At 47.0% G+C, this 27,934-nt stretch overlaps 1 protein-coding gene across 1 annotated transcript in view; it reads left to right on the forward strand.

Annotated features, from left to right (window-relative positions):
- The window catches only part of LOC135557964 (kinesin-like protein KIF13B), an 84,265-nt gene that overhangs the window by 18,555 nt on the left and 37,776 nt on the right, over positions 1–27,934 (forward strand). The window contains exons 13-26 of the mRNA XM_064991701.1: positions 1,005–1,217; positions 6,549–6,659; positions 7,006–7,140; positions 8,768–8,898; positions 10,282–10,368; positions 11,239–11,426; positions 11,648–11,900; positions 14,321–14,483; positions 17,623–17,769; positions 18,091–18,240; positions 18,950–19,054; positions 19,474–19,647; positions 23,077–23,234; positions 25,308–25,440. Of these exons, the coding sequence (XP_064847773.1) occupies positions 1,005–1,217; positions 6,549–6,659; positions 7,006–7,140; positions 8,768–8,898; positions 10,282–10,368; positions 11,239–11,426; positions 11,648–11,900; positions 14,321–14,483; positions 17,623–17,769; positions 18,091–18,240; positions 18,950–19,054; positions 19,474–19,647; positions 23,077–23,234; positions 25,308–25,440 (2,148 nt within the window). The remainder of the gene's footprint in view (positions 1–1,004; positions 1,218–6,548; positions 6,660–7,005; positions 7,141–8,767; positions 8,899–10,281; positions 10,369–11,238; positions 11,427–11,647; positions 11,901–14,320; positions 14,484–17,622; positions 17,770–18,090; positions 18,241–18,949; positions 19,055–19,473; positions 19,648–23,076; positions 23,235–25,307; positions 25,441–27,934) is intronic.

The following is a 27,934-nucleotide window of genomic DNA, read 5'->3' on the forward strand; positions in this document are numbered from 1 at the left end:
CAGACTAACCTCTCCCTCTCTCCAGGACAGACTAACCTCTCCCTCTCTCCAGGACAGACTAACCTCTCCCCTCTCTCCCTCTCTCCAGGACAGACTAACCTCTCCCTCTCTCCAGGACAGACTAACCTCTCTCCTCTCCCCAGGACAGACTAACCTCTCCCTCTCTCCAGGACAGACTAACCTCTCTCCTCTCTCCAGGACAGACTAACCTCTCTCCTCTCTCCAGGACAGACTAACCTCTCTCCTCTCTCCAGGACAGACTAACCTCTCTCCTCTCTCCAGGACAGACTAACCTCTCCTCTCTCCAGGACAGACTAACCTCTCCCTCTCTCCAGGACAGACTAACCTCTCTCCTCTCTCCAGGACAGACTAACCTCTCTCCTCTCTCCAGGACAGACTAACCTCTCTCCAGGACAGACTAACCTCTCCTCTCTCCAGGACAGACTAACCTCTCTCCTCTCTCCAGGACAGTCTAACCTCTCCCTCTCTCCAGGACAGACTAACCTCTCCCTCTCTCCAGGACAGACTAACCTCTCCCTCTCTCCAGGACAGACTAACCTCTCCCTCTCTCCTCTCCCCAGGACAGACTAACCTCTCCCTCTCTCCAGGACAGACTAACCTCTCCCTCTCTCCTCTCCCCAGGACAGACTAACCTCTCTCCTCTCTCCAGGACAGACTAACCTCTCCCTCTCTCCAGGACAGACTAACCTCTCCTCTCTCCAGGACAGACTAACCTCTCTCCTCTCTCCAGGACAGACTAACCTCTCCTCTCTCCAGGACAGACTAACCTCTCCTCTCTCCAGGACAGACTAACCTCTCTCCTCTCTCCTCGACAGACTAACCTCTCCCTCTCTCCAGGACAGACTAACCTCTCTCCTCTCTCCTCGACAGACTAACCTCTCTCCTCTCTCCAGGACAGACTAACCTCTCCCTCTCTCCAGGACAGACTAACCTCTCTCCTCTCTCCTCGACAGACTAACCTCTCTCCTCTCTCCTCTCTCCAGGACAGTCTGGGTGGTAACAGTAGGACAGCCATGGTGGCCACGGTGAGTCCAGCAGCTGATAACTACGACGAGACATTGTCCACGCTGCGCTACGCTGACCGGGCTAAGAGCATCGTCAACCACGCCGTCGTCAACGAAGACCCCAACGCACGCATCATCAGAGAGCTTCGGGAGGAGGTGGAGAAACTACAAGACCAGCTCACTGAGGCTGAGGTACTGAACAGTTATTATATAACAGGCATCACTGACTCACTGAGGTACTGAACAGTTATTATATAATATAACAGGTATCACTGACTCACTGAGGTACTGAACAGTTATTATATAACAGGCATCACTTACTCACTGAGGTACTGAACAGTTATTATATAACAGGCATCACTGACTCACTGAGGTACTGAACAGTTATTATATAATGTAACAGGCATCACTGAGGTACTGAACAGTTATTATATAATGTAACAGGCATCACTGAGGTACTGAACAGTTATTATATAACAGGCATCACTGACTCACTGAGGTACTGAACAGTTATTATATAATATAACAGGTATCACTGAGGTACTGAACAGTTATTATATAACAGGCATCACTGACTCACTGAGGTACTGAACAGTTATTATATAATATAACAGGTATCACTGACTCACTGAGGTACTGAACAGTTATTATATAACAGGCATCACTTACTCACTGAGGTACTGAACAGTTATTATATAACAGGCATCACTGACTCACTGAGGTACTGAACAGTTATTATATAATGTAACAGGCATCACTGAGGTACTGAACAGTTATTATATAATGTAACAGGCATCACTGAGGTACTGAACAGTTATTATATAACAGGCATCACTGACTCACTGAGGTACTGAACAGTTATTATATAATATAACAGGTATCACTGAGGTACTGAACAGTTATTATATAACAGGCATCACTGACTCACTGAGGTACTGAACAGTTATTATATAATATAACAGGTATCACTGAGGTACTGAACAGTTATTATATAACAGGCATCACTGATTCACTGAGGTACTGAACAGATATTATATAATGTAACAGGCATCACTGAGGTACTGAACAGTTATTATATAACAGGCATCACTGAGGTACTGAACAGTTATTATATAACAGGCATCACTGACTCACTGAGGTACTGAACAGTTATTATATAATGTAACAGGCATCACTGAGGTACTGAACAGTTATTATATAACAGGCATCACTGACTCACTGAGGTACTGAACAGTTATTATATAATATAACAGGCATCACTGAGGTACTGAACAGTTATTATATAATATAACAGGCATCACTGAGGTACTGAACAGTTATTATATAACAGGCATCACTGACTCACTGAGGTACTGAACAGTTATTATATAATATAACAGGCATCACTGAGGTACTGAACAGTTATTATATAACAGGCATCACTGACTCACTGAGGTACTGAACAGTTATTATATAATATAACAGGTATCACTGAGGTACTGAACAGTTATTATATAACAGGCATCACTGACTCACTGAGGTACTGAACAGTTATTATATAATATAACAGGCATCACTGAGGTACTGAACAGTTATTATATAACAGGCATCACTGACTCACTGAGGTACTGAACAGTTATTATATAATATAACAGGCATCACTGAGATACTGAACAGTTATTATATAACAGGCATCACTGACTCACTGAGGTACTGAACAGTTATTATATAATATAACAGGTATCACTGAGGTACTGAACAGTTATTATATAACAGGCATCACTGACTCACTGAGGTACTGAACAGTTATTATATAATATAACAGGCATCACTGAGGTACTGAACAGTTATTATATAACAGGCATCACTGACTCACTGAGGTACTGAACAGTTATTATATAACAGGCATCACTGAGGTACTGAACAGTTATTATGTAACAGGCATCACTGAGGTACTGAACAGTTATTATGTAACAGGCATCACTGAGGTACTGAACAGTTATTATATAACAGGCATCACTGACTCACTGAGGTACTGAACAGTTATTATATAACAGGCATCACTGAGGTACTGAACAGTTATTATGTAACAGGCATCACTGAGGTACTGAACAGTTATTATATAACAGGCATCACTGACTCACTGAGGTACTGAACAGTTATTATATAACAGGCATCACTGAGGTACTGAACAGTTATTATATAACAGGCATCACTGACTCACTGAGGTACTAAACAGTTATTATATAATATAACAGGCATCACTGATTCACTGAGGTACTGAACAGTTATTATGTAACAGGCATCACTGACTCACTGAGGTACTGAACAGTTATTATATAACAGGCATCACTGACTCACTGAGGTACTAAACAGTTATTATATAATATAACAGGCATCACTGATTCACTGAGGTACTGAACAGTTATTATATAACAGGCATCACTGACTCACTGAGGTACTAAACAGTTATTATATAATATAACAGGCATCACTGACTCACTGAGGTACTGAACAGTTATTATATAACAGGCATCACTGACTCACTGAGGTACTAAACAGTTATTATATAATGTAACAGGCATCACTGAGGTACTGAACAGTTATTATATAACAGGCATCACTGACTCACTGAGGTACTGAACAGTTATTATATAACAGGCATCACTGACTCACTGAGGTACTAAACAGTTATTATATAATATAACAGGCATCACTGATTCACTGAGGTACTGAACAGTTATTATGTAACAGGCATCACTGAGGTACTGAACAGTTATTATATAACAGGCATCACTGAGGTACTGAACAGTTATGATATAACAGGCATCACTGAGGTACTGAACAGTTATTATGTAACAGGCATCACTGAGGTACATATTGACTGTGAAACGTTTAACAACGTTGCAGAATGCTGCCATCTTGAACAGGTACCTTTAAAAAAATAAAAAAAATTGATTTGGTCATTATAGTGAGACCGGCATGGATCAATAATGATTCAATGAAAACGGCTACGACGACTGAATGGTAGCTAACACAGAGGTGGACTAGGAACACAGGTTATTGGAATGACTTGTTGCTGTGGTGGAATGACTTGTTGCTGTGGTGGAATGACTTGTTGCTGCGGTGGAATGACTTGTTGCTGCGGTGGAATGACTTGATGCTGTGGTGGAATGACTTGTTGCTGTGGTGGAATGACTTGTTGCTGTGGTGGAATGACTTGTTGCTGTGGTGGAATGACTTGATGCTGTGGTGGAATGACTTGATGCTGTGGTGGAATGACTTGTTGCTGTGGTGGAATGACTTGTTGCTGTGGTGGAATGACTTGTTGCTGTGGTGGAATGACTTGTTGCTGTGGTGGAATGACTTGTTGCTGTGGTGGAATGACTTGTTGCTGCGGTGGGAATGACTTGTTGCTGCGGTGGGAATGACTTGTTGCTGCGGTGGGAATGATTTGTTGCTGCGGTGGGAATGACTTGTTGCTGCGGTGGGAATGACTTGTTGCTGCGGTGGGAATGACTTGTTGCTGCGGTGGAATGACTTGTTGCTGCGGTGGAATGACTTGTTGCTGCGGTGGGAATGACTTGTTGCTGCGGTGGGAATGACTTGTTGCTGCGGTGGGAATGACTTGTTGCTGCGGTGGAATGACTTGTTGCTGCGGTGGAATGACTTGTTGCTGCGGTGGAATGACTTGTTGCTGCGGTGGAATGACTTGTTGCTGCGGTGGAATGACTTGTTGCTGCGGTGGAATGACTTGTTGCTGCGGTGGGAATGACTTGTTGCTGAGGTGGGAATGACTTGTTGCTGAGGTGGGAATGACTTGTTGCTGCGGTGGGAATGACTTGATGCTGCGGTGGAATGACTTGATGCTGCGGTGGAATGACTTGATGCTGCGGTGGAATGACTTGATGCTGTGGTGGAATGACTTGATGCTGTGGTGGAATGACTTGTTGGTTGAATGACTTGTTGCTGTGGTGGAATGACTTGTTGGTTGAATGACTTGTTGCTGTGGTGGAATGACTTGTTGCTGTGGTGGAATGACTTGATGCTGTGGTGGAATGACTTGTTGCTGTGGTGGAATGACTTGTTGCCTTGGTGGAATGACTTGTTGCTGTGGTGGAATGACTTGTTGCTGTGGTGGAATGACTTGTTGCTGTGGTGGAATGACTTGTTGCTGTGGTGGAATGACTTGTTGCTGTGGTGGAATGACTTGTTGCTGTGGTGGAATGACTTGATGCTGTGGTGGAATGACTTGTTGGTTGAATGACTTGTTGCTGTGGTGGAATGACTTGTTGCTGTGTTGGAATGACTTGTTGCTGTGGTGGAATGACTTGATGCTGTGGTGGAATGACTTGTTGCTGTGGTGGAATGACTTGTTGCTGTGGTGGAATGACTTGTTGCTGTGGTGGAATGACTTGTTGCTGTGGTGGAATGACTTGTTGCTGTGGTGGAATGACTTGTTGCTGTGGTGGAATGACTTGTTGCTGCGGTGGAATGACTTGTTGCTGTGGTGGAATGACTTGTTGCTGTGTTGGAATGACTTGTTGCTGTGGTGGAATGACTTGATGCTGTGGTGGAATGACTTGTTGCTGCGGTGGAATGACTTGTTGCTGCGGTGGAATGACTTGTTGCTGTGGTGGAATGACTTGTTGCTGCGGTGGAATGACTTGTTGCTGTGGTGGAATGACTTGTTGCTGCGGTGGAATGACTTGTTGCTGCGGTGGAATGACTTGTTGCTGCGGTGGAATGACTTGTTGCTGTGGTGGAATGACTTGTTGCTGTGGTGGAATGACTTGTTGCTGTGTTGGAATGACTTGTTGCTGTGGTGGAATGACTTGATGCTGTGGTGGAATGACTTGTTGCTGTGGTGGAATGACTTGTTGCTGTGGTGGAATGACTTGTTGCTGTGGTGGAATGACTTGTTGCTGTGGTGGAATGACTTGTTGCTGTGGTGGAATGACTTGTTGCTGTGGTGGAATGACTTGTTGCTGTGGTGGAATGACTTGTTGCTGTGGTGGAATGACTTGTTGCTGTGGTGGAATGACTTGTTGCTGTGGTGGAATGACTTGTTGCTGTGGTGGAATGACTTGTTGCTGTGGTGGAATGACTTGATGCTGTGGTGGAATGACTTGATGCTGTGGTGGAATGACTTGTTGCTGTGGTGGAATGACTTGTTGCTGTGGTGGAATGACTTGTTGCTGTGGTGGAATGACTTGTTGCTGTGGTGGAATGACTTGTTGCTGTGGTGGAATGACTTGATGCTGTGGTGGAATGACTTGATGCTGTGGTGGAATGACTTGTTGCTGTGGTGGAATGACTTGTTGCTGTGGTGGAATGACTTGTTGCTGTGGTGGAATGACTTGTTGCTGTGGTGGAATGACTTGTTGCTGTGGTGGAATGAGTGGTAAGGATATTACTGCCCCCCTCAGCCGGGCTGATGTTGGGTTGAAACACAAACTCCAGATTGTGGTTTTAATGGTTTTGTGTGTGTGTGTGTGTGTGTGTGTCTTTATAATGGCTGTTTGTTTGTCTCCTCCCTGTCAGTCTATGAAGGCTCCAGATTTGAAGGAGAGGCTGGAGGAGTCCGAGAAACTGATTCAGGAGATGACAGTTACCTGGGAACAGAAACTACGGAAGACTGAGGCAGTGGCTCAGGTAGCCACACACACACACTTGTTTTAATATACTTGTGGGGACCAAACAATTGATACCCATTCAAAATCCTTTTTTCCCAACCCCTAAAGCTAACCCTAAAGCCTAAAATAGTATTTTTCCTTGTGGGGACCCCATATGTCTGAGCTTTCCTTGTTTTTACTATCCTTGTGGGGACGTCTGAAATGCGGAAAGACTGGGGCTGTCACTCGGGTACGGACACACAACAGAACGTACTTACATATGTACATATTGTTAATGCCAGCGCGTTGTCCTCTAGCAGCGTCAGAAACAGTTGGAGTCTCTAGGTATCTCTCTCCAGTCATCTATCTTCTATGTTGTCCTCTAGGAGCGTCAGAAACAGTTGGAGTCTCTAGGTATCTCTCTCCAGTCGTCTGGCATCAGAGTGGTAGACGACAAGTGTTTCCTTGTCAACCTCAACGCCGACCCCGCCCTCAATGAGCTGCTGGTTTACTATCTAAAGGTACAGTCAGCAATTTAACATCCAATCCACTGATCGTATAGACTTCTAGATCTCCATGTCATTCTTTATCAAGAGATTGAGGACCCGACTGGAGTCCCCTGTTTCTGTCTAGTATGTAGGCTTGGTTGGATAATATCAGGTCTATTTTGACATACAGTACCAGTCGAAAGGTTTGGACACACCAGGAATTTACATTTTTTTTTTTACTATTTTCTACATTGTAGAAAAGTAGTGAAGACATCAAAACTATGAAATAACACATATGGAATCATGTAGTAACCAAAAAAGTGTTAAACAAATCAAAGCATATTATATATTTGAGATTATTCATAGTTTCCACCCTTTGCCTTGATGACAGCTTTGCACGCTCTTGCTATTCTCTCAAATGAGTTTCCTGAGGAAAGCTTTTCCAACAGTCTTGAAGGAGCTCCCACATATGCTGAGCACTTGTCGGCTGCTTTTCCTTCACTCTGCGGTCCAACTCATCCCAAACCACCTCAATTGGGTTGAGGTTGGGTGATTGTGGAGGCCAGGTCATCTGAAGCAGCACTCCATTCTTGGTCAAATAGCTCTTACAGAGGTGTTTTGAGTCATTCTCCTGTTGAAAAACAAATGATAGTCCCACTAAGCGCAAACCAGATGGGATGGTGTATCGCTGCAGAATGCTGTGGTAGCCATGCTGGTTAAGTGTGCAAAGGAATTCTAAATGAATCACTGACAGTGTCGCCAGCAAAGCACCCCCACACCGTCACACCACCTCTTCCATGCTTCCCGTTGGGGAACTACACATGCAGAAATCATCTTTTCACCTACTCTGCGTCTCACAAAGACAGCGGTTGGAACCAAAAATCTCAAATTTGGACTCCAGACCAAAGGACAGATTTCCACCGGTCTAAAGTCCATTAATCGTGTGTCTTGGCCCAACCAACTCCCTTCTTCTTATTGGTGTCATTTTAGTAGTGGTTTATTTGCAGCAATTAGACCATGAAGGCCTGATTCACACTTTGTCCTCTGAACAGTTGATGTTGAGATGTGTCTGTTACTTTTTTATTTGGGCTGCAATCTGAGGTGCAGTTAACTCTAATGAACTTATCCTCTGCAGCAGAGGTATCTCTGGGTCTTCCATTCATTCCTGTGGCGGTCCTCATGAGCGCCAGTTTCATCATAGCGCTTGATGGTTTTTGTGTCTACACTTGAAGAAACTTTGAAAGTTCTTGAACTTTTCCGGATTGACTGACCTTCTTAAAGTAATGATGGACTGTCGTTTCTCTTTGCTTATTTGAGCTGTTCTTGCCATAATATGGACTTGGTCTTTTACCAAATAGGGCTATCTTCTGTATACCACCCCAACCTTGTCACAACACAACTGATTGGCTCAAACACATTAACAAGGAAAGACATTCCACAAATGAACTTTTAACTAGGCACACCTGTTAATTAAAATGCATTCCAGTTGACTGGAATATAACCTCATGAAGCTGGTTGAGAGAATGCCAAGTGTGCAAAGCTGTCATTAAGGCAAAGGGTGGCAACTTTGAAGAATCTCAAATATAAAATATATTTAGATTTGGTTAACTTTTGATGAGTACAGTATGTCATCTCTCTCATGCCTCTGTCCTGTGTGTAGGAGCACACGCGTGTTGGCTCAGCTGACTCTCAGGACATTCAGCTGTGTGGTATGGCCATCCACCCTGAACACTGTGTCATCAACATCACCGCTGAGACTGGAGTGGTGCTCACACCACACCGCAGCTCCCGGTACGTTCACTAAGGCTGTGGTGATACCAGTCTATAATACTAGATACATCATTGCTGTTAAAGTACTGTCAGCCAATCAGCATTCAGGACTAGAACCACCCAGTCTATAATACTAGATACATCATTACTGTTATAGTACTGTCAGCCAATCAGCATTCAGAACTAGAACCACCCAGTCTATAATACTAGATATATCATTACTGTTATAGTACTGTCAGCCAATCAGCATTCAGGACTAGAACCACCCAGTCTATAATACTAGATATATCATTACTGTTATAGTACTGTCAGCCAATCAGCATTCAGGACTAGAACCACCCAGTCTATAATACTAGATATATCATTACTGTTATAGTACTGTCAGCCAATCAGCATTCAGAACTAGAACCACCCAGTCTATAATACTAGATACATCGTTACTGTCAGCCAATCAGGGTCCAGGACTAGAACCACCCAGTCTATAATACTAGATACATCATTACTGTTATAGTACTGTCAGCCAATCAGCATTCAGGACTAGAACCACCCAGTCTATAATACTAGATACATCATTACTGTTATAGTACTGTCAGCCAATCAGCATTCAGGACTTGAACCAACCAGTCTATAATACGAGATACATCATTACTGTCAGCCAATCAGATACCAGTCTATAATTATAGTACTTACTAGGGCTGTGATGATACCAGTCTATAATTATAGTACTAACTAGGACTGTGATGATACCAGTCTATAATTATAGTACTAACTAGGACTGTGATAATACCAGTCTATAATTATAGTACTAACTAGGATTGTGATGATACCAGTCTATAATTATAGTACCAACTAGGACTGTGATGATACCAGTCTATAATTATAGTACCAACTAGGACTGTGATGATACCAGTCTATAATTATAGTACCAACTAGGACTGTGATGATACCAGTCTATAATTATAGTACTAACTAGGACTGTGATGATACCAGTCTATAATTATATTGTTTCCAGGGAAAAATGAAAACATAAAGCAGACCAAACTCTTTGTTCCTTTAATATATATATATATATATATATATATATGTATATAACATATGTTGTGATATAGCCTGGTATTAAACATGTTGTGATATAGCCTGGTATTAAACATGTTGTAATATAGCCTGGTACTAAACCTGCTGTATGGAACATATGTTGTGATATAGCCTGGTACTAAACCTGCTGTATGGAACACATGTTTTGATATAGCCTGGTATTAAACATGTTGTGATATAGCCTGGTACTAAACCTGCTGTATGGAACATATGTTGTGATATAGCCTGGTACTAAACCTGCTGTATGGAACATATGTTGTGATATAGCCTGGTCAGTAGTCAGTGATGATACGGTCTCTCTGTCTACAGTACGTGTGTGAATGGCTCCTCAGTCACCAACCCTGTCCTGCTTCACCATGGAGACCGGATCTTGTGGGGAAACAACCACTTCTTCAGGTCTGCCTGTTCACACTGTGGGGATGGGTTTGCCTGTGTACTGTTTAATAACAACATCTATAGATATTATTAATCTGTTGATGTCTGAAATGTATACCTCATGATTTCTCTCACCATTTCTCTCTCTCACCCTTTCTCTCTCTCTCTCTCTCACCCTTTCTCTCTCTCTCTCTCACCATTTCTCTCTCTCACCCTTTCTCTCTCTCTCTCTCTCTCTCTTTCTCTCTCACCCTTTCTCTCTTTCTCTCTCACCCTCTCTCTCACTCTCTCTCTCCCTTTCTCTCTCTCTCTCTCTCTCTCTCTCTCTCTCTCTCTCACCCTCTCTCTCACTCTCACCCTCTCTCTCTCACCCTCTCTCTCTCTCACCCCTCTCTCTCTCACCCTCTCTCTTTCTCTCTGACCCTCTCTCTTTCTCTCTGACCCTCTCTCTTTCTCTCTCTCTCACCCTCTCTCTTTCTCTCTCTCTCACCCTCTTTCTCTCTCTCTCACCCTCTCTCTCTCTCACCCTCTCTCTTTCTCTCTCACTTTCTCTCTCACCCTCTCTCACACCCTCTCACCCTCTCTCTCTCTCTCTCTCACCCTCTCTCTCTCACACCCTCTCACCCTCTCTCTCTCACACCCTCTCACCCTCACCCTCTCTCTCTCTCTCTCACTCTCTCTCTCTCTCTCTCTCTCTCTCTCTCTCTCTCTCTCTCACCCTCTCTCTCTCACACCCTCTCACCCTCACCCTCTCTCTCTCTCTCTCACTCTCTCTCTCTCTCTCTCTCTCTCTCTCTCTCTCTCTCTCTCTCACCCTCTCTCTCTCTCTCTCTCTCTCTCTCACCCTTTCTCTCTCTCTCACCCTTTCTCTCTCCTCATTCCACCCCCCAGGATCAACCTGCCCAGACACCTGGCCCATGCGGGGGGTGAGGATGAGGCGGGAGGTGTGATGAAGAATTGCCTCAGTACTGACCAGTTGGAAGTGGACTTTGATACGGTCAGCAATGTGTCCAGTGAGGTCAGCTTTGGCTACGAGTTCGCCCAGACAGAGGTCATGATGAAGGGCATGGGCAGCGACGGTGAGTTCCTTTTCCTCCTCATCTTCTAAGTGATACAGAGGAAGAGGTCTCATTCAAAATGAAACACTATTCAACTCAGCATCCTAGTCAAGGACTTGGTGCTTTCAAAGATCCATTCACTTTTCCCAGCATTCATAACTAATCTCTCCTTCCCCTCCCGCTCCTCCCCCCTCCCCCCGCTCTCCCCTTCCTGCTCTCCCCCCTCCCTCCCTCCCTCCCAGACCCCATGCAGTCCGTCCTCCAGACGTTGGAGCGACAGCACGAGGAGGAGAAGAGGACGGCTCTGGAGCGACAGAGACAGATGTATGAGCAGGAGCTGCAGCAGCTGAGGAAGCGGCTCCCTCCTGCAGAGAAACACACCCTGCTGCTGCCGAGCCCTGGGCCTGCAGACCTGGAGCCAGCCGGGCCCTCAGCAGCATCGCTCGCATCATCACCCTGCGCCCAGACACGCATGCGGAGATGGAGCGAGGACAGGTGAGGTGGCAGGATGTCAAAGTCTGAAAGTCTGTGTCGATGGGGCAGGGATGACGACTCCTCTGTGTCGATGAGGCAGGGATGACGACTCCTCTGTGTCGATGAGGCAGGGATGACGACTCCTCTGTGTAGATGAGGCAGGGATGACGACTCCTCTGTGTAGATGAGGCAGGGATGACGACTCCTCTGTGTAGATGAGGCAGGGATGACGACTCCTCTGTGTAGATGAGGCAGGTATGACGACTCCTCTGTGTAGATGAGAGGCAGGGATGACGACTCCTCTGTGTAGATGAGAGGCAGGGATGACGACTCCTCTGTGTAGATGAGGCAGGGATGACGACTCCTCTGTGTCGATGAGAGGCAGGGATGACGACTCCTCTGTGTAGATGAGGCAGGGATGACGACTCCTCTGTGTAGATGAGGCAGGGATGACGACTCCTCTGTGTAGATGAGGCAGGGATGACGACTCCTCTGTGTAGATGAGGCAGGGATGACGACTCCTCTGTGTAGATGAGAGGCAGGGATGACGACTCCTCTGTGTAGATGAGAGGCAGGGATGACGACCACTCTGTGTCGATGAGAGGCAGGGACGACGACTCCTGTGTAGATGAGAGGCAGGCAGGGATGACGACTCCTCTGTGTCGATGAGAGGCAGGGACGACGACTCCTCTGTGTAGATGAGAGGCAGGCAGGGATGACGACTCCTCTGTGTAGATGAGAGGCAGGGACGACGACTCCTCTGTGTAGATGAGAGGCAGGGACGACGACTCCTCTGTGTAGATGAGAGGCAGGGACGACGACTCCTCTGTGTAGATGAGAGGCAGGGATGACGACTCCTCTGTGTAGATGAGAGGCAGGCAGGGATGACGACTCCTCTGTGTCGATGAGAGGCAGGGACGACGACTCCTCTGTGTAGATGAGAGGCAGGGATGACGACTCCTCTGTGTAGATGAGAGGCAGGGATGACGACTCCTCTGTGTAGATGAGAGGCAGGGATGACGACTCCTCTGTGTAGATGAGAGGCAGGCAGGGATGACGACTCCTCTGTGTAGATGAGAGGCAGGCAGGGATGACGACTCCTCTGTGTCGATGAGAGGCAGGGATGACGACTCCTCTGTGTCGATGAGGCAGGGATGACGACTCCTCTGTGTCGATGAGAGTCAGGGATGACGACTCCTCTGTGTAGATGAGAGGCAGGGATGACGACTCCTCTGTGTCGATGAGAGGCAGGGATGACGACTCCTCTGTGTAGATGAGAGGCAGGGATGACGACTCCTCTGTGTAGATGAGAGGCAGGGATGACGACTCCTCTGTGTAGATGAGAGGCAGGCAGGGATGACGACTCCTCTGTGTAGATGAGAGGCAGGCAGGGATGACGACTCCTCTGTGTCGATGAGGCAGGGATGACGACTCCTCTGTGTCGATGAGAGGCAGGGATGACGACTCCTCTGTGTCGATGAGGCAGGGACGATGACTCCTCTGTGTCGATGAGGCAGGGATGACGACTCCTCTGTGCCGATGAGGCAGGGATGACGACTCCTCTCATAAAGGTTTTCGATGTAAAGCCATTTCAAGTGTTCTATTACAGTAATAAGACCATGGGGTGGGAGGGTGGGGGGGGTATATGGCCAATATACCACAAACCCCAGAGGTGCCTTTATTATTAGTATAAACTGGTTACCAACGTAATTAGAGCAGTAAAAATACATGTTTTGTTATACCTGTGGTATATGGTCTGCTATACCACGGCGTTCAGCCAATCAGCATTCAGGGCCAGTTCATAATGTCAGCTGTGTACAGTCAATAGCAAGGTTCAATTATAGTTGTAGTACGAATAGTATGGAAGATTAATACATAGATAAATATTGGTGGTATTTACAATGTTGTTTGTTCTCTACTGGTTGTCCTTTTTATCATGGCAACAAGCTCTCTCTCTGTCTCTCTCAATTCAATTCAAGGGCTTTATTGGCATGGGAAACATGTGTTAACATTGCCAAAGCAAGTGAGGTAGATAATATATAAAGTGAAATAAACAATCAAAAATTAACAGTAAACATTACATTACAACATTACATCTCTCTCTGTCTCTCTCTCTCTCTCTCTCTGTCTGTTATCTCTCTGCCTCCCCCTGTAGAGGCCATGATGACTCGTAGACTGAGGGAGCAGATCGTCAGAGCTAACCTGCTGGTCCTGTAACTAACCCTCTGTCTCTCTCTGTGCTGTAGAGAGGCCATGATGACTCGTAGCCTGCGTAGACTGAGGGAGCAGATCGTCAGAGCTAACCTGCTGGTCCTGTAACTAACCCTCTGTCTCTCTCTGTGCTGTAGAGAGTCCATGATGACTCGTAGACTGAGGGAGCAGATCGTCAGAGCTAACCTGCTGGTCCTGTAACTAACCCTCTGTCTCTCTCTGTGCTGTAGAGAGGCCATGATGACTCGTAGCCTGCGTAGACTGAGGGAGCAGATCGTCAGAGCTAACCTGCTGGTGCAGGAAGCGGGCTTCATAGCTGAAGAACTCAACAAGAGGACAGAGTACCTGGTCACACTGCAAATACCTGCTGCTAACCTCGACGCCAACAGGAAGGTCGGTGTCGGCTGTGTGTTAACATTATCAGCTTTACATACAGTACGGTGTGTGTCAATGTTTGTCCACGGAGGTGTGTGTGTGTGTTCACATGTTTAAAACAGTGTGCCTACCAAAACAGCACTGTCAAGTCTGGTCTACATTGAGCCCCTGTGAGGTGCTGGGCCTCTTGCCATGTGTGTTTAGTTTAGGCAGTGCTGTGGTGCAGGACAGCGTGAGGCGGTGCTGAGTGGGCCTGTGGTGCAGGACAGCGTGAGGCGGTGCTGAGTGAGCCTGTGGTGCAGGACAGCGTGAGGCGGTGCTGAGTGGGCCTGTGGTGCAGGACAGCGTGAGGTGGTGCTGAGTGAGCCTGTGGTGCAGGACAGCGTGAGGCGGTGCTGAGTGGGCCTGTGGTGCAGGACAGCGTGAGGCGGTGCTGAGTGAGCCTGTGGTGCAGGACAGCGTGAGGCGGTGCTGAGTGGGCCTGTGGTGCAGGACAGCGTGAGGCGGTGCTGAGTGAGCCTGTGGTGCAGGACAGCGTGAGGCGGTGCTGAGTGAGCCTGTGGTGCAGGACAGCGTGAGGCGGGGCTGAGTGAGCCTGTGGTGCAGGACAGCGTGAGGCGGTGCTGAGTGAGCCTGTGGTGCAGGACAGCGTGAGGCGGTGCTGAGTGAGCCTGTGGTGCAGGACAGCGTGAGGCGGGGCTGAGTGAGCCTGTGGTGCAGGACAGCGTGAGGCGGTGCTGAGTGAGCCTGTGGTGCAGGACAGCGTGAGGCGGTGCTGAGTGAGCCTGTGGTGCAGGACAGCGTGAGGCGGTGCTGAGTGAGCCTGTGGTGCAGGACAGCGTGAGGCGGTGCTGAGTGGGCCTGTGGTGCAGGACAGCGTGAGGCGGTGCTGAGTGAGCCTGTGGTGCAGGACAGCGTGAGGCGGTGCTGAGTGAGCCTGTGGTGCAGGACAGCGTGAGGCGGTGCTGATTGAGTCTGTGGTGCAGGACAGCGTGAGGCGGTGCTGAGTGAGCCTGTGGTGCAGGACAGCGTGAGGCGGTGCTGAGTGGGCCTGTGGTGCAGGACAGCGTGAGGCGGTGCTGAGTGGGCCTGTGGTGCAGGACAGCGTGAGGCGGTGCTGAGTGGGCCTGTGGTGCAGGACAGCGTGAGGCGGTGCTGAGTGAGCCTGTGGTGCAGGACAGCGTGAGGCGGTGCTGAGTGAGCCTGTGATTCCAGGGCGTAAGGGTGAAGATAAGTTTTTTTTTTTAAACCATGTACAGTTGAAGTCAGAAGGTTACATACACCTTAGCAAAATACATTTAAACTTAGTTTTTCACAATTCCTGACATTTAAGCCTAGTAAAAATTCCCTGTCTTAGGTCATTTAGGATCACCACTTTATTTTAAGAATTTGTAATGTCAGAATAATAGTTAAATGATTTATTTCAGCTTTTATTTCTTTCATCACATTCCCAGTAGGTCAGAAGTTTACATACACTCAATTAGTATTTGGTAGCATTGCCTTTAAAGTGTTTAACTTGGGTAAAAAGTTTCACGTAGGCCTTCCACAAGTTTCCCACAATAATTTTAGTGAATTTTGTCCCATTCCTCCCGACAGACAAGCTTCCCACAATAAGTTGGTGTAACTGAGTCAGGTTTGTAGGCCTCCTTGCTCGCCCACACTTTTTCAGTTCTGCCCACAAATTTTATATAGGATTGAGGTCAGGGCTTTGTGATGGCCACTCCAATACCTTGACTTTGTTGTCCTTAAGCCATTTTGCCACACCTTTGGAAGTATGCTTGGGGTCATTGTCCATTTGGAAGACATATTTGCAACCAAGCTTTAACTTCCTGACTGACGTCTTGAGCTGTTGCTTCAATATATCCATATCATTTTCCTACCTCATGATGCCATCTGTTTTGTGAAGTGCACCAGTCCCTCCTGCAGCAAAGCACCCCCATAACATGATGCTGCCACCCCCGTGCTTCACGGTTGGGATGGTGTTCTTCGGCTTGCAAGCCTCCCCCTTTTTCATCCAAACATAAGGATGGTCAATATGACCTAACAGTTCTATTTTTGTTTCATCAGACCAGAGGACATTTCTCCAAAAAGTACGTTCTTTGTCCCCATGTGCAGTTGCAAACTGTAGTCTGGCTTTTTTATGGTGGTTTTGGAGCAGTGGCTACTTCCTTGCTGAGCGGCCTTTCTTTTTGTAATAGGACTCGTTTTACTGTGGATATAGATACTTTTGTATCTGTTTCCTCCAGCATCTTCAGAAGGTCCTTTGCTGTTGTTCTGGGATTGATTTGCACTTCGTACCAAAGTACGTTCATCTCTAGGAGACAGAACGCGTCTCCTTCCTGAACGGTATGATGGCTGCGTGGTCCCATGGTGTTTATACTTGTATACTATTGTTTGTACAGATTAAAGTGGTACCTTCAGGGGTTTGGAAATTGCTCCCAAGGATGAACCAGACTTGTGGAGGTAAAAAAAACATTCTGAGGTCTTGACTCATTTCTTTAGATTTTCTCATGATGTCAAGCAAAGAGGCACTGAGTTTGAAGGTAGGCCTTGAAATACATCCACAGGTACACCTCCAATTGACTCAAATAATGTCAGAAGCTTGGAATTGTGATACAGTAAAATAATCTGTCTGTAAACAATTGTTGGAAAAATGACTTGTGTCATGCACCAAGTAGATGTCCTAACTGACTTGCAAAAACTATAGTTTGTTAACAAGAACTTTGTGGGATGGTTGAAAAACTAGTTTTAATGACTCCAAGCTAAGTGTATGTAAACTTCCTACTTCAACTGTATATACACACACAAACCCTTTCTCCCCTCTCTCTCTTTCCCTCTCTCTCCCTCTCTTTCCCTCTTTCTCTCTCTCTTTCCCTCTTTCTCTCTCTCTTTCCCTCTTTCTCTCTCTCTTTCCTTCTCTCTCTCTCTCTCTCTCTCTCTTTCTCTCTTTCTCTCTTTCTCGCTCTCTTTCCTTCTTTCTCTCTCTCTCTCTCTCTCTCCCTCTCCCTCCCTCCCTCTCTTTCTCTCTCCCTCTCTTTCTCGTCTCTCTCCATCTTTCTCATCTCTTTCTCTCTCTCTCTCTCTCTCCCTCTCCCTCCCTCCCTCTCTTTCTCTCTCCCTCTCTTTCTCGTCTCTCTCTCTCTCTCCCTCTCTACAGCGTGATGCGGTGCTAAGTGAGCCCGCGGTGCAGGTGAGACGTAAGGGTAAAGGGAAACAGATCTGGGCCCTGGAGAAGATGGAGAATAGACTGGTGGACATGAGAGAACTGTACCAGGAATGGAAAGACTACGATGACGACAACCCTGTGAGTCCCCCTTTCGGTCCCCCTTTCCTCAACCACTGTCTCCCCCTTTCCTCAACCACTGTTTCCCCCTTTCCTCACCCACGTCTAACTTTCTCTCCCCCTTTCCTCACCCAATGTCTCCCCCTTTCCTCACCCACTGTCTCCCCCTTTCCTCACACCGTCTCCCTTTCTCTCCCCCTTTCCTCACCCACTGTCTCCCACTTTCCTCACCCAATGTCTCCCCCTTTCCTCACCCACTGTCTCCCCCTTTCCTCACCCACTGTCTCCCCCTTTCCTCACCCCCCTCCCCCCGTCTCCCTCTCTCCCCTGGTCTCTGTCTAGGTGATGCGTTCCTACTTCAAGCGTGCCGACCCGTTCTTCGACGAGCAGGAGAACCACAGTCTGATAGGAGTGGCCAACGTGTTTCTGGCCTGTCTCTTCTACGACGTCAAGCTGCAGTACGCTGTACCCATCATCAACCAGAAGGGAGAGGTACGGCCGTGTGTGTGTCTGTGTGTCTGTGTCTGTGTGACTGTGTGACTATGTGTGTGCGTGACTGTGTGACTATGTGTGTGCGTGACTGTGTGTGTGTGCGTGACTGTGTGTGTGTGTGTGTGACTGTGTGTGTGACTGTGTGTGTGACTGTGTGCGTGACTGTGTGTGTGCGTGACTGTGTGTGTGTGTGTGACTGTGTGTGTGACTGTGTGTGTGACTGTGTGCGTGACTGTATGTGTGACTGTGTCTGTGTGACTGTGTCTGTGTGACTGTGTGACTATGTGTGTGCGTGACTGTGTGTGTGTGCGTGACTGTGTGTGTGTGTGTGTGACTGTGTGACTATGTGTGTGCGTGACTGTGTGTGTGCGTGACTGTGTGTGTGCGTGACTGTATGTGTGACTGTATGTGTGACTGTGTGTTTGTGTTCTACAAAGTCAACCTGCAGTACGCTATACCCAGCAACCAGAAGGGAGAGGTATGGCCGTATGTGTGTCTGTGTGACTGTATGTGTGACTGTGTTCGTGTTCTACAAAGTCAACCTGCAGTACGCTATACCCAGCAACCAGAAGGGAGAGGTATGGCCGTATGTGTGTCTGTGTGACTGTGTTCGTGTTCTACAAAGTCAACCTGCAGTACGCTATACCCAGCAACCAGAAGGGAGAGGCCGTGTGTGTTTGACTGAGATGTCTGTCTGCCTTCCTGTTAGGTTGCAGGCCGTCTACATGTGGAGGTGTGGCGAGGGAGCGAGGGGCTGGAGAAAGTAGAGACCAGTCCAGATGGCGAGACACAGGAACGCAAAATGGAGTGTGTGGTAAGAGACAACATCAGGTCCTGAAACACATAGATGGACATCAGACAGACATAATGTAATGTAGTATGTAATGTAATCTCTTCTCTCTCTCTCCTCCCTGCTCTTTCTCTCTTCTCTCTCTCTCTCTCCTCCCTGCTCTCTCTCTTCTCTCTCTTCTCCCTGCTCTCTCTCCTCCCTGCTCTCTCTCTTCTCTCTCTCCTCCCTGCTCTCTCTCCTCCCTGCTCTCTCTCCTCCCTGCTCTCTCTCCTCCCTGCTCTCTCTCTTCTCTCTCTCTCTCCTCCCTGCTCTGTCTCCTCCCTCTCTCTCCTCCCCCTCTCTCTCTCTCTCGCTCCTCCCTTCTACTCCTCCCTCCTCTCCCTCTCCTCCCTCCTCTCTCCTCTCCCTCCTCTCCCTCTCCTCCCTCCTCTCGCTGTCTCCAGGTCAGGATCCTACAGGCTACAGGTCTTCCTCGCCACCTGTGTAACTTTGTGTTCTGCCAGTACCATTTCTGGGGGCAGGATGAGCCTGTGTTCATTGCCCCGGAGGTGGTGCCCACACCCCCGTCAGCCACCAGCAGAGATCCACTCTGCACCGTACTTTTCGACAGTAGCAAGGTGGGACAATTGAGTCGGGGCCGGATTTCTGAACAGGCACGCTGGGCATGTGCCCTGGGGACCCCCCCCTCCCCGCCAGATATTATATAAACATGCCATAGCCATGACAAAATGTGTAGGATTGCAGAAAATTTGCTTTAAAACTGCAAAATGTTCTCTCGGCCTCATGGTAAAATTTGATAGAATTGCAGGAAGTTGAGAGGTAGGGGCCACCCTCCTGGAGGTAGGGGCCACCCTCCTGGAGGTAGGGGCCACCCTCCTGGAGGTAGGGGCCCCGGATGTGGTCGTCCGGCCCTGAATGGGGGAGTCACTAGATATGCCGAGGTTTGAAGGCCTTTCTATATGTCCTTTTCTGTGTTTTTATTGGCTAAAGAGGAGTATCTCACCACGTGCCTGTAACTACTGTTCCCTGAAAAGTACAACAGACTTGGGTTGAAGGATCAATAATCACGCCTGACAAGGCCAATGAAATACGCGTCTCGCTTCCACAGTTGATAAGCCTGAGGCTCGGATTCATACGCTCTTCACTGAGCCTAGGGTAACCGAGTGGGCTACAGAGGGAGATTTAAACAAGCTTCCAAACTAAGTTGTGCTGGATGAAGCCTGTCCCCTTGTGGACACAGGGGGCTCCGGTAATGCCTGATGTAAGCACTCCAAACGTGGAGACACTGGCGTCACAATAGTGTTTTTGTGGAGGGGCTCACCGCTCACTAAAGCCCCTTGCTCTGAGGCTCGGAGGTTGTTTCTTCATCTGAGGTGCAGTGCCCTGCTTCCTCTGACTTCCTCCGACTCCAGGAATTGGAAATAGGAATGTGATAATATGCCATAATGCCGGGGGAAAGCTAGTACGCTTAACCAACAATGCAGTTCAAGGAAATAGTTTATAAAAAATATTTACAAAATAAAGTAAAAGATTAAGTAATACAATAACGAGGCTATATACATGGGGTACCGGTACAGAGTCAATGTGGAGGCTATATACAGGGGGTACCGGTACAGAGTCAATGTGGAGGCTATATACAGGGGTACCGGTACAGAGTCAATGTGGAGGCTATATACAGGGGGTACCCGTACAGAGTCAATGTGGAGGCTATATACAGGGGGTACCGGGTCAGTGTGGAGGCTATATACAGGGGGTACCGGTATAGAGTCAATGTGGAGGCTATATACATGGGGTACCCGTACAGAGTCAATGTGGAGACTATATACAGGGGGTACCCGTACAGAGTCAATGTGGAGGCTATATACAGGGGGTACCGGTACAGAGTCAATGTGGAGACTATATACAGGGGGTACCCGTACAGAGTCAATGTGGAGACTATATACAGGGGGTACCCGTACAGAGTCAATGTGGAGACTATATACAGGGGGTACCGGTACAGAGTCAATGTGGAGGCTATATACAGGGGGTACCGGTACAGAGTCAATGTGGAGGCTATATACAGGGGTACCGGTACAGAGTCAATGTGGAGGCTATATACAGGGGGTACCGGTACAGAGTCAATGTGGAGGCTATATACAGGGGGTACCGGTACAGAGTCAATGTGGAGGCTATATACAGGGGCTACCCGTACAGAGTCAATGTGGAGGCTATATACAGGGGGTACCGGGTCAGTGTGGAGGCTATATACAGGGGGTACCGGTACAGAGTCAATGTGGAGGCTATATACAGGGGGTACCCGTACAGAGTCAATGTGGAGGCTATATACAGGGGGTACCGGTACAGAGTCAATGTGGAGACTATATACAGGGGGTACCCGTACAGAGTCAATGTGGAGACTATATACAGGGGGTACCCGTACAGAGTCAATGTGGAGACTATATACAGGGGGTACCCGTACAGAGTCAATGTGGAGACTATATACAGGGGGTACCGGTACAGAGTTAATGTGGAGGCTATATACAGGGGGTACCGGGTCAGTGTGGAGGCTATATACAGGGGGTACCGGTACAGAGTCAATGTGGAGGCTATATACAGGGGGTACCGGTACAGTCAATGTGGAGACTATATACAGGGGCTACCGGTACAGAGTCAATGTGGAGGCTATATACAGGGGGTACCCGTACAGAGTCAATGTGGAGGCTATATACAGGGGGTACCGGTACAGAGTCAATGTGGAGACTATATACAGGGGGTACCCGTACAGAGTCAATGTGGAGGCTATATACAGGGGGTACCGGTACAGAGTCAATGTGGAGACTATATACAGGGGGTACCGGTACAGAGTCAATGTGGAGGCTATATACAGGGGGTACCGGTACCGGGTCAGTGTGGAGGCTATATACAGGAGGTACCGGGTCAGTGTGGAGGCGATATACAGGAGGTACCGGGTCAGTGTGGAGGCGATATACATGGGGTACCGGGTCAGTGTGTGTGATGGTAATCATTCAGCCAGGTTACCTGGGCACAGGGACTATGGTTGTCTGCTAGAAACATGTAGGTATTACAGACTCGGTCAGGGAGAGGTTGTGAATGTCATTGAAGACACTTGACAGTTGGTCCGCGCTTTGAGTACACATCCTGGTAATCCGTCTGGCCTTCAGCTTTATGAATGTTTACCTGTTTAAAGGTCTTGCTCACATCGTTGAGGGTTGTCTAGTTGGTATAATTGATTCGGGAGACAGAAGCAGGAATGCGTAATAGTTTTTTAAAATTGTACCCAAACGATGGTGTGCCGTATATAGGCAAGGGACCAAGACCAAACAAACACTATACAAAAACATAGGGCTGGAACCCAAACAAAAGAGTGAGGAGTACCTCAAATAAATAACATGCGCACAATGATTAACACACGGGACGAGACCCGCTATCCACAAGGGCAAAAAATCCCAAAACTCACAGCACAGGTACTCACACGTACCAACGGACATTGTAACAATAATCGACAAGACCATGGAAACCAAAGGGCTAATATACTATACTATACTAATCAGTGGGAATAGGGGACAGGTGTGCCTGATGAAAGTTCCGGAGGGATCCATGACGAGGGTGATCACACAGTTGTCCAGAACAGCAGGTGTCTCATGCATGCTTCAGTGTTGCTTGCCTCGACGCGAACATAAAAGGCATTTAGCTCGTCTTGTAGGCTCGCGTCACTGGGCATCTCACGGCTGTTTCCCTTTGTAGTCTGTAATAGTTTTCAAGCCCTGCCACATCTGACGAACGTCGTTAAATAAATAATCTTCGTCCAGTTCGAGATGAGTAATCGCTGTTCTGTTATCCAGAAAGCTCTTTCGGTCATAAGAGACGGTAGCAGCAATATTATGTACAAAATAAGTTACAAACAATGCAACAACAACAAAAACAAACTAAATAATACAGTTGGTTAGGATAAATAAAAAATCAGCCATCGCCAAGTTTCCAGGATTTTGCAAACCTACCCAGAGTCAAGCATGATGTGTTTGGCTATACGTGTTGTTTGTTCCCAGGAGCTGGAGGTGTGTGTGTCTGAGGAGTTTGTGGAGTTTGCGGCGGAGGGTGCAGTGGCCATCGAGGTGTTTGGACATAAACAGGTGAACCACCGCAGGAACCTGGCTCTCTGGGATCTGGGAGTCATTCAGGCCAAGACACGAACCCTCAGAGAGAGGTGAGTCTATCGGTGTAGATGGGACATATGGGTTGGTGTGTACTGGGTTGTAATTCACTAGAACCCAAGTGGATGAAACGAGGGGCTATCTGGACTTGTTCAATAAGAAACTCTATTTTTCATTGGAAAATGTGTTCCGATTGCAAAATGTTTTGCTAAGTGGGCACTAATGAGTACGACTCTGGTAATGTCTGGTCTGGTCTGGTGTAATGTCTGGTCTGGTATAATGTCTGGTCTGGTATAATGTCTGGTCTGGTATAATGTCTGGTCTGGTGTAATGTCTGGTCTGGTCTGGTGTAATGTCTGGTCTGGTGTAATGTCTGGTCTGGTGTAATGTCTGGTCTGGTCTGGTGTAATGTCTGGTCTGGTCTGGTGTAATGTCTGGTCTGGTCTGGTATAATGTCTGGTGTAATGACCGGTCTGGTATAATGTCTGGTCTGGTATAATGTCTGGTATGTCTGGTCTGGTATAATGTCTGGTCTGGTATAATGTCTGGTATGTCTGGTCTGGTATAATGTCTGGTCTGGTCTGGTATAATGTCTGGTCTGGTCTGGTATAATGTCTGGTCTGGTCTGGTATAATGTCTGGTCTGGTCTGGTATAATGTCTGGTCTGGTCTGGTATAATGTCTGGTCTGGTGTAATGTCTGGTCTGGTGTAATGTCTGGTCTGGTGTAATGTCTGGTCTGGTCTGGTATAATGTCTGGTATAATGTCTGGTCTGGTATAATGTCTGGTCTGGTTTAATGTCTGGTTTAATGTCTGGTCTGGTGTAATGTCTGGTCTGGTGTAATGTCTGGTCTGGTGTAATGTCTGGTCTGGTGTAATGTCTGGTCTGGTGTAATGTCTGGTCTGGTGTAATGTCTGGTCTGGTCTGGTGTAATGTCTGGTCTGGTCTGGTATAATGTCTGGTATAATGTCTGGTCTGGTCTGGTGTAATGTCTGGTATAATGTCTGGTCTGGTATAATGTCTGGTATAAATGTCTGGTCTGGTATAATGTCTGGTTTAATGTCTGGTCTGGTATAATGTCTGGTTTAATGTCTGGTCTGGTATAATGTCTGGTTTAATGTCTGGTCTGGTCTGGTATAATGTCTGGTATAATGTCTGGTCTGGTATAATGTCTGGTCTGGTTTAATGTCTGGTATAAATGTCTGGTCTGGTATAATGTCTGGTTTAATGTCTGGTCTGGTATAATGTCTGGTTTAATGTCTGGTCTGGTATAATGTCTGGTTTAATGTCTGGTCTGGTATAATGTCTGGTCTGGTATAATGTCTGGTTTAATGTCTGGTCTGGTATAATGTCTGGTTTAATGTCTGGTCTGGTATAATGTCTGGTCTGGTCTGGTATAATGTCTGGTCTGGTATAATGTCTGGTTTAATGTCTGGTCTGGTATAATGTCTGGTTTAATGTCTGGTCTGGTATAATGTCTGGTCTGGTCTGGTATAATGTCTGGTCTGGTATAATGTCTGGTTTAATGTCTGGTCTGGTCTGGTTTAATGTCTGGTCTGGTCTAATGTCTGGTCTAATGTCTGGTCTGGTATAATGTCTGGTCTGGTTTAATGTCTGGTTTAATGTCTGGTCTGGTATAATGTCTGGTTTAATGTCTGGTCTGGTATAATGTCTGGTTTAATGTCTGGTCTGGTATAATGTCTGGTTTAATGTCTGGTCTGGTATAATGTCTGGTTTAATGTCTGGTCTGGTTTAATGTCTGGTCTGGTTTAATGTCTGGTATAAATGTCTGGTCTGGTATAATGTCTGGTCTGGTCTGGTATAATGTCTTGTCTGGTATAATGTCTGGTCTGGTCTGGTATAATGTCTGGTCTGGTATAATGTCTGGTTTAATGTCTGGTCTGGTCTGGTTTAATGTCTGGTCTGGTCTAATGTCTGGTCTAATGTCTGGTCTGGTTTAATGTCTGGTCTGGTTTAATGTCTGGTATAAATGTCTGGTCCGGTATAAATGTCTGGTCTAAATGTCTGGTCTGGTATAATGTCTGGTATAAATGTCTGGTCTGGTATAAATGTCTGGTCTGGTTTAATGTCTGGTCTGGTACGATATCTGGTCTGTGTGTCTCCAGGTGGAGTGAGGTGACTCGTAGGCTGGATCTCTGGGTTCAGGTGTTGGAGCTGAATGAAGCAGGAGAGTTCACCCCTGTAGAGGTCCTACCACCCAAGGACGTCGGCACTGGGGGCATCTTCCAGCTCAGACAGGTAGCTGTGTTTCTGTGTATTTTTTTCTATTCTTGTGAGGACTTTCTACTGTGTGTGTGTGTGTGTGTGTGTGTGTGTGTACAGTGGGACAAAAAAGTATTTAGTCAGCCACCAATTGTGTAAGTTCTCCCACTTAAAAAGATGACAGAGGCCTGTAATTTTCAGGACAGACAAAATTATAAAAAATAACTCTAGAAAATCACATTGTTGTATTTTTAATTAATTTATTTGCAAATTATGGTGGAAAATAAGTATTTGGTCAATAACAAAAGTTTATCTCAATACTTTGTTATATACCCTTTGTTGGCAATGACAGATGTCAAACGTTTTCTGTAAGTCTTCACAGGGTTTCCACACACTGTTGCTGGTATTTTGGCCCATTCCTCCATGCAGATCTCCTCTAGAGCAGTGATGTTTTGGGGCTGTTGCTGGGCAACACGGACTTTCAACCCCCTCCAAATATTTTCTATGGGGTTGAGATCTGTAGACTGGCTAGGCCACTCCAGGACCTTGAAATGCTTCTTACGAAGCCACTCCTTTGTTGCCCGGGCGGTGTGTTTGGGATCATTGTCATGCTGAAAGACCCAGCCACGTTTCATCTTCAATGCCCTTGCTGATGGAAGGAGGTTTTCACTCAAAATCTCAAGATACATGGCCCCATTCATTCTTTCCTTTACACGGATCAGTCGTCCTGGTCCCTTTGCAGAAAAACAGCCCCAAAGCATGATGTTTCCACCCCCATGCTTCACAGTAGGTATGGTGTTCTTTGGATGCAACTCAGCATTCTTTGTCCTACAAACATGACGAGTTGAGTTTTTACCAAAAAGTTATATTTTGGTTTCATCTGACCATATGACATTCTCCCAATCATCTTCGGGATCATCCAAATGCTCTCTAGCAAACTTCAGACGGGCCTGGACATATATGGGGTGAGATCTTGCGTGGATCCCCAGATCGAGGGAGATTATCAGTGGTCTTGCATGTCTTCCATTTCCTAATAATTGCTCCCACAGTTGATTTCTTCAAACCAAGCTGCTTACCTATTGCATATTCAGTCTTCCCAGCCTGGTGCAGGTCTACAATTTTGTTTCTGGTGTCCTTTGACAGCTATTTGGTCTTGGTCATAGTGGAGTTTGGAGTGCGGCTGTTTGAGGTTGTGGACAGGTGTCTTTTATACTGATAACAAGTTCAAACAGGTGCCATTAATACAGGTAACGAGTGGAGTACAGAGGAGCCTCTTAAAGAAGAAGTTACAGGTCTGTGAGAGCCAGAAATCCTGCTTGTTTGTAGGTGACCAAATACTTATTTTCCACCATAATTTTCAAATAAATTAATTAAAAATCCTACAATGTGGTTTTCTGGATTTTTTTTTTTTTTCATTTTGTCTGTCACAGTTGAAGCGTACCTATGATGAAAATACAGGCCTCTCATCTTTTTAAGTGGGAGAACTTGCACAATTGGTGGCTGACTGAATACTTTTTTTCCCCACTGTGTGTGTGTGTGTGTGTGTGTGTGTGTGTGTGTGTGTGTGTGTGTGTGTGTGTGGTGCCTGTTTCTCAAACAGGAGTGTGTACAGAAGTTTCCATCTTATGGATAGATGGGTTATAGATGAAAAGGTCATAGATCATGTGATAGGCACATGAAATAAGTGTTTAGTAGGTTCAGTCTTGTCATGTGGAGGTACGTTCCTTCCAGGACTCAGGAACCAAGCCTCTAACCTTAACCCTGTCTCTAACCCCCTCCCCACCCTGTCTCTAACCCCCTCCCCACCCTGTCTCTAACCTTAACCCTGTCTCTACCCCCCCCCCCACCCTGTCTCTAACCTTAACCCTGTCTCTATCCCCTCCCCACCCTGTCTCTAACCTTAACCCTGTCTCTAATCCCCTCCCCACCCTGTCTCTAACCTTAACCCTGTCTCTAACCCCCTCCCCACCCTGTCTCTAACCTTAACCCTGTCTCTACCCCCCCCTCCCCACCCTGTCTCTAACCTTAACCCTGTCTCTAACCTTAACCCTGTCTCTATCCCCCTCCCCACCCTGTCTCTAACCTTAACCCTGTCTCTAACCTTAACCCTGTCTCTACCCCCCCCCCCCCACCCTGTCTCTAACCTTAACCCTGTCTCTATCCCCTCCCCACCCTGTCTCTAACCTTAACCCTGTCTCTAACCCCCTCCCCACCCTGTCTCTAACCTTAACCCTGTCTCTATCCCCCTCCCCACCCTGTCTCTAACCTTAACCCTGTCTCTAACCCCCTCCCCACCCAGGGCCAGTCTGACTCAGGAACCAAGCCTCTAACCTTAACCCTGTCTCTAACCCCCTCCCCACCCTGTCTCTAACCTTAACCCTGTCTCTACCCCCCCCACCCTGTCTCTAACCTTAACCCTGTCTCTATCCCCTCCCCACCCTGTCTCTAACCTTAACCCTGTCTCTACCCCCCCTCCCCACCCTGTCTCTAACCTTAACCCTGTCTCTAACCTTAACCCTGTCTCTATCCC

The sequence above is a fragment of the Oncorhynchus masou genome, chromosome 16 (genome assembly GCF_036934945.1).
Source record: "Oncorhynchus masou masou isolate Uvic2021 chromosome 16, UVic_Omas_1.1, whole genome shotgun sequence".
In the NCBI taxonomy this organism is placed as follows: Eukaryota; Metazoa; Chordata; class Actinopteri; order Salmoniformes; family Salmonidae; genus Oncorhynchus; species Oncorhynchus masou.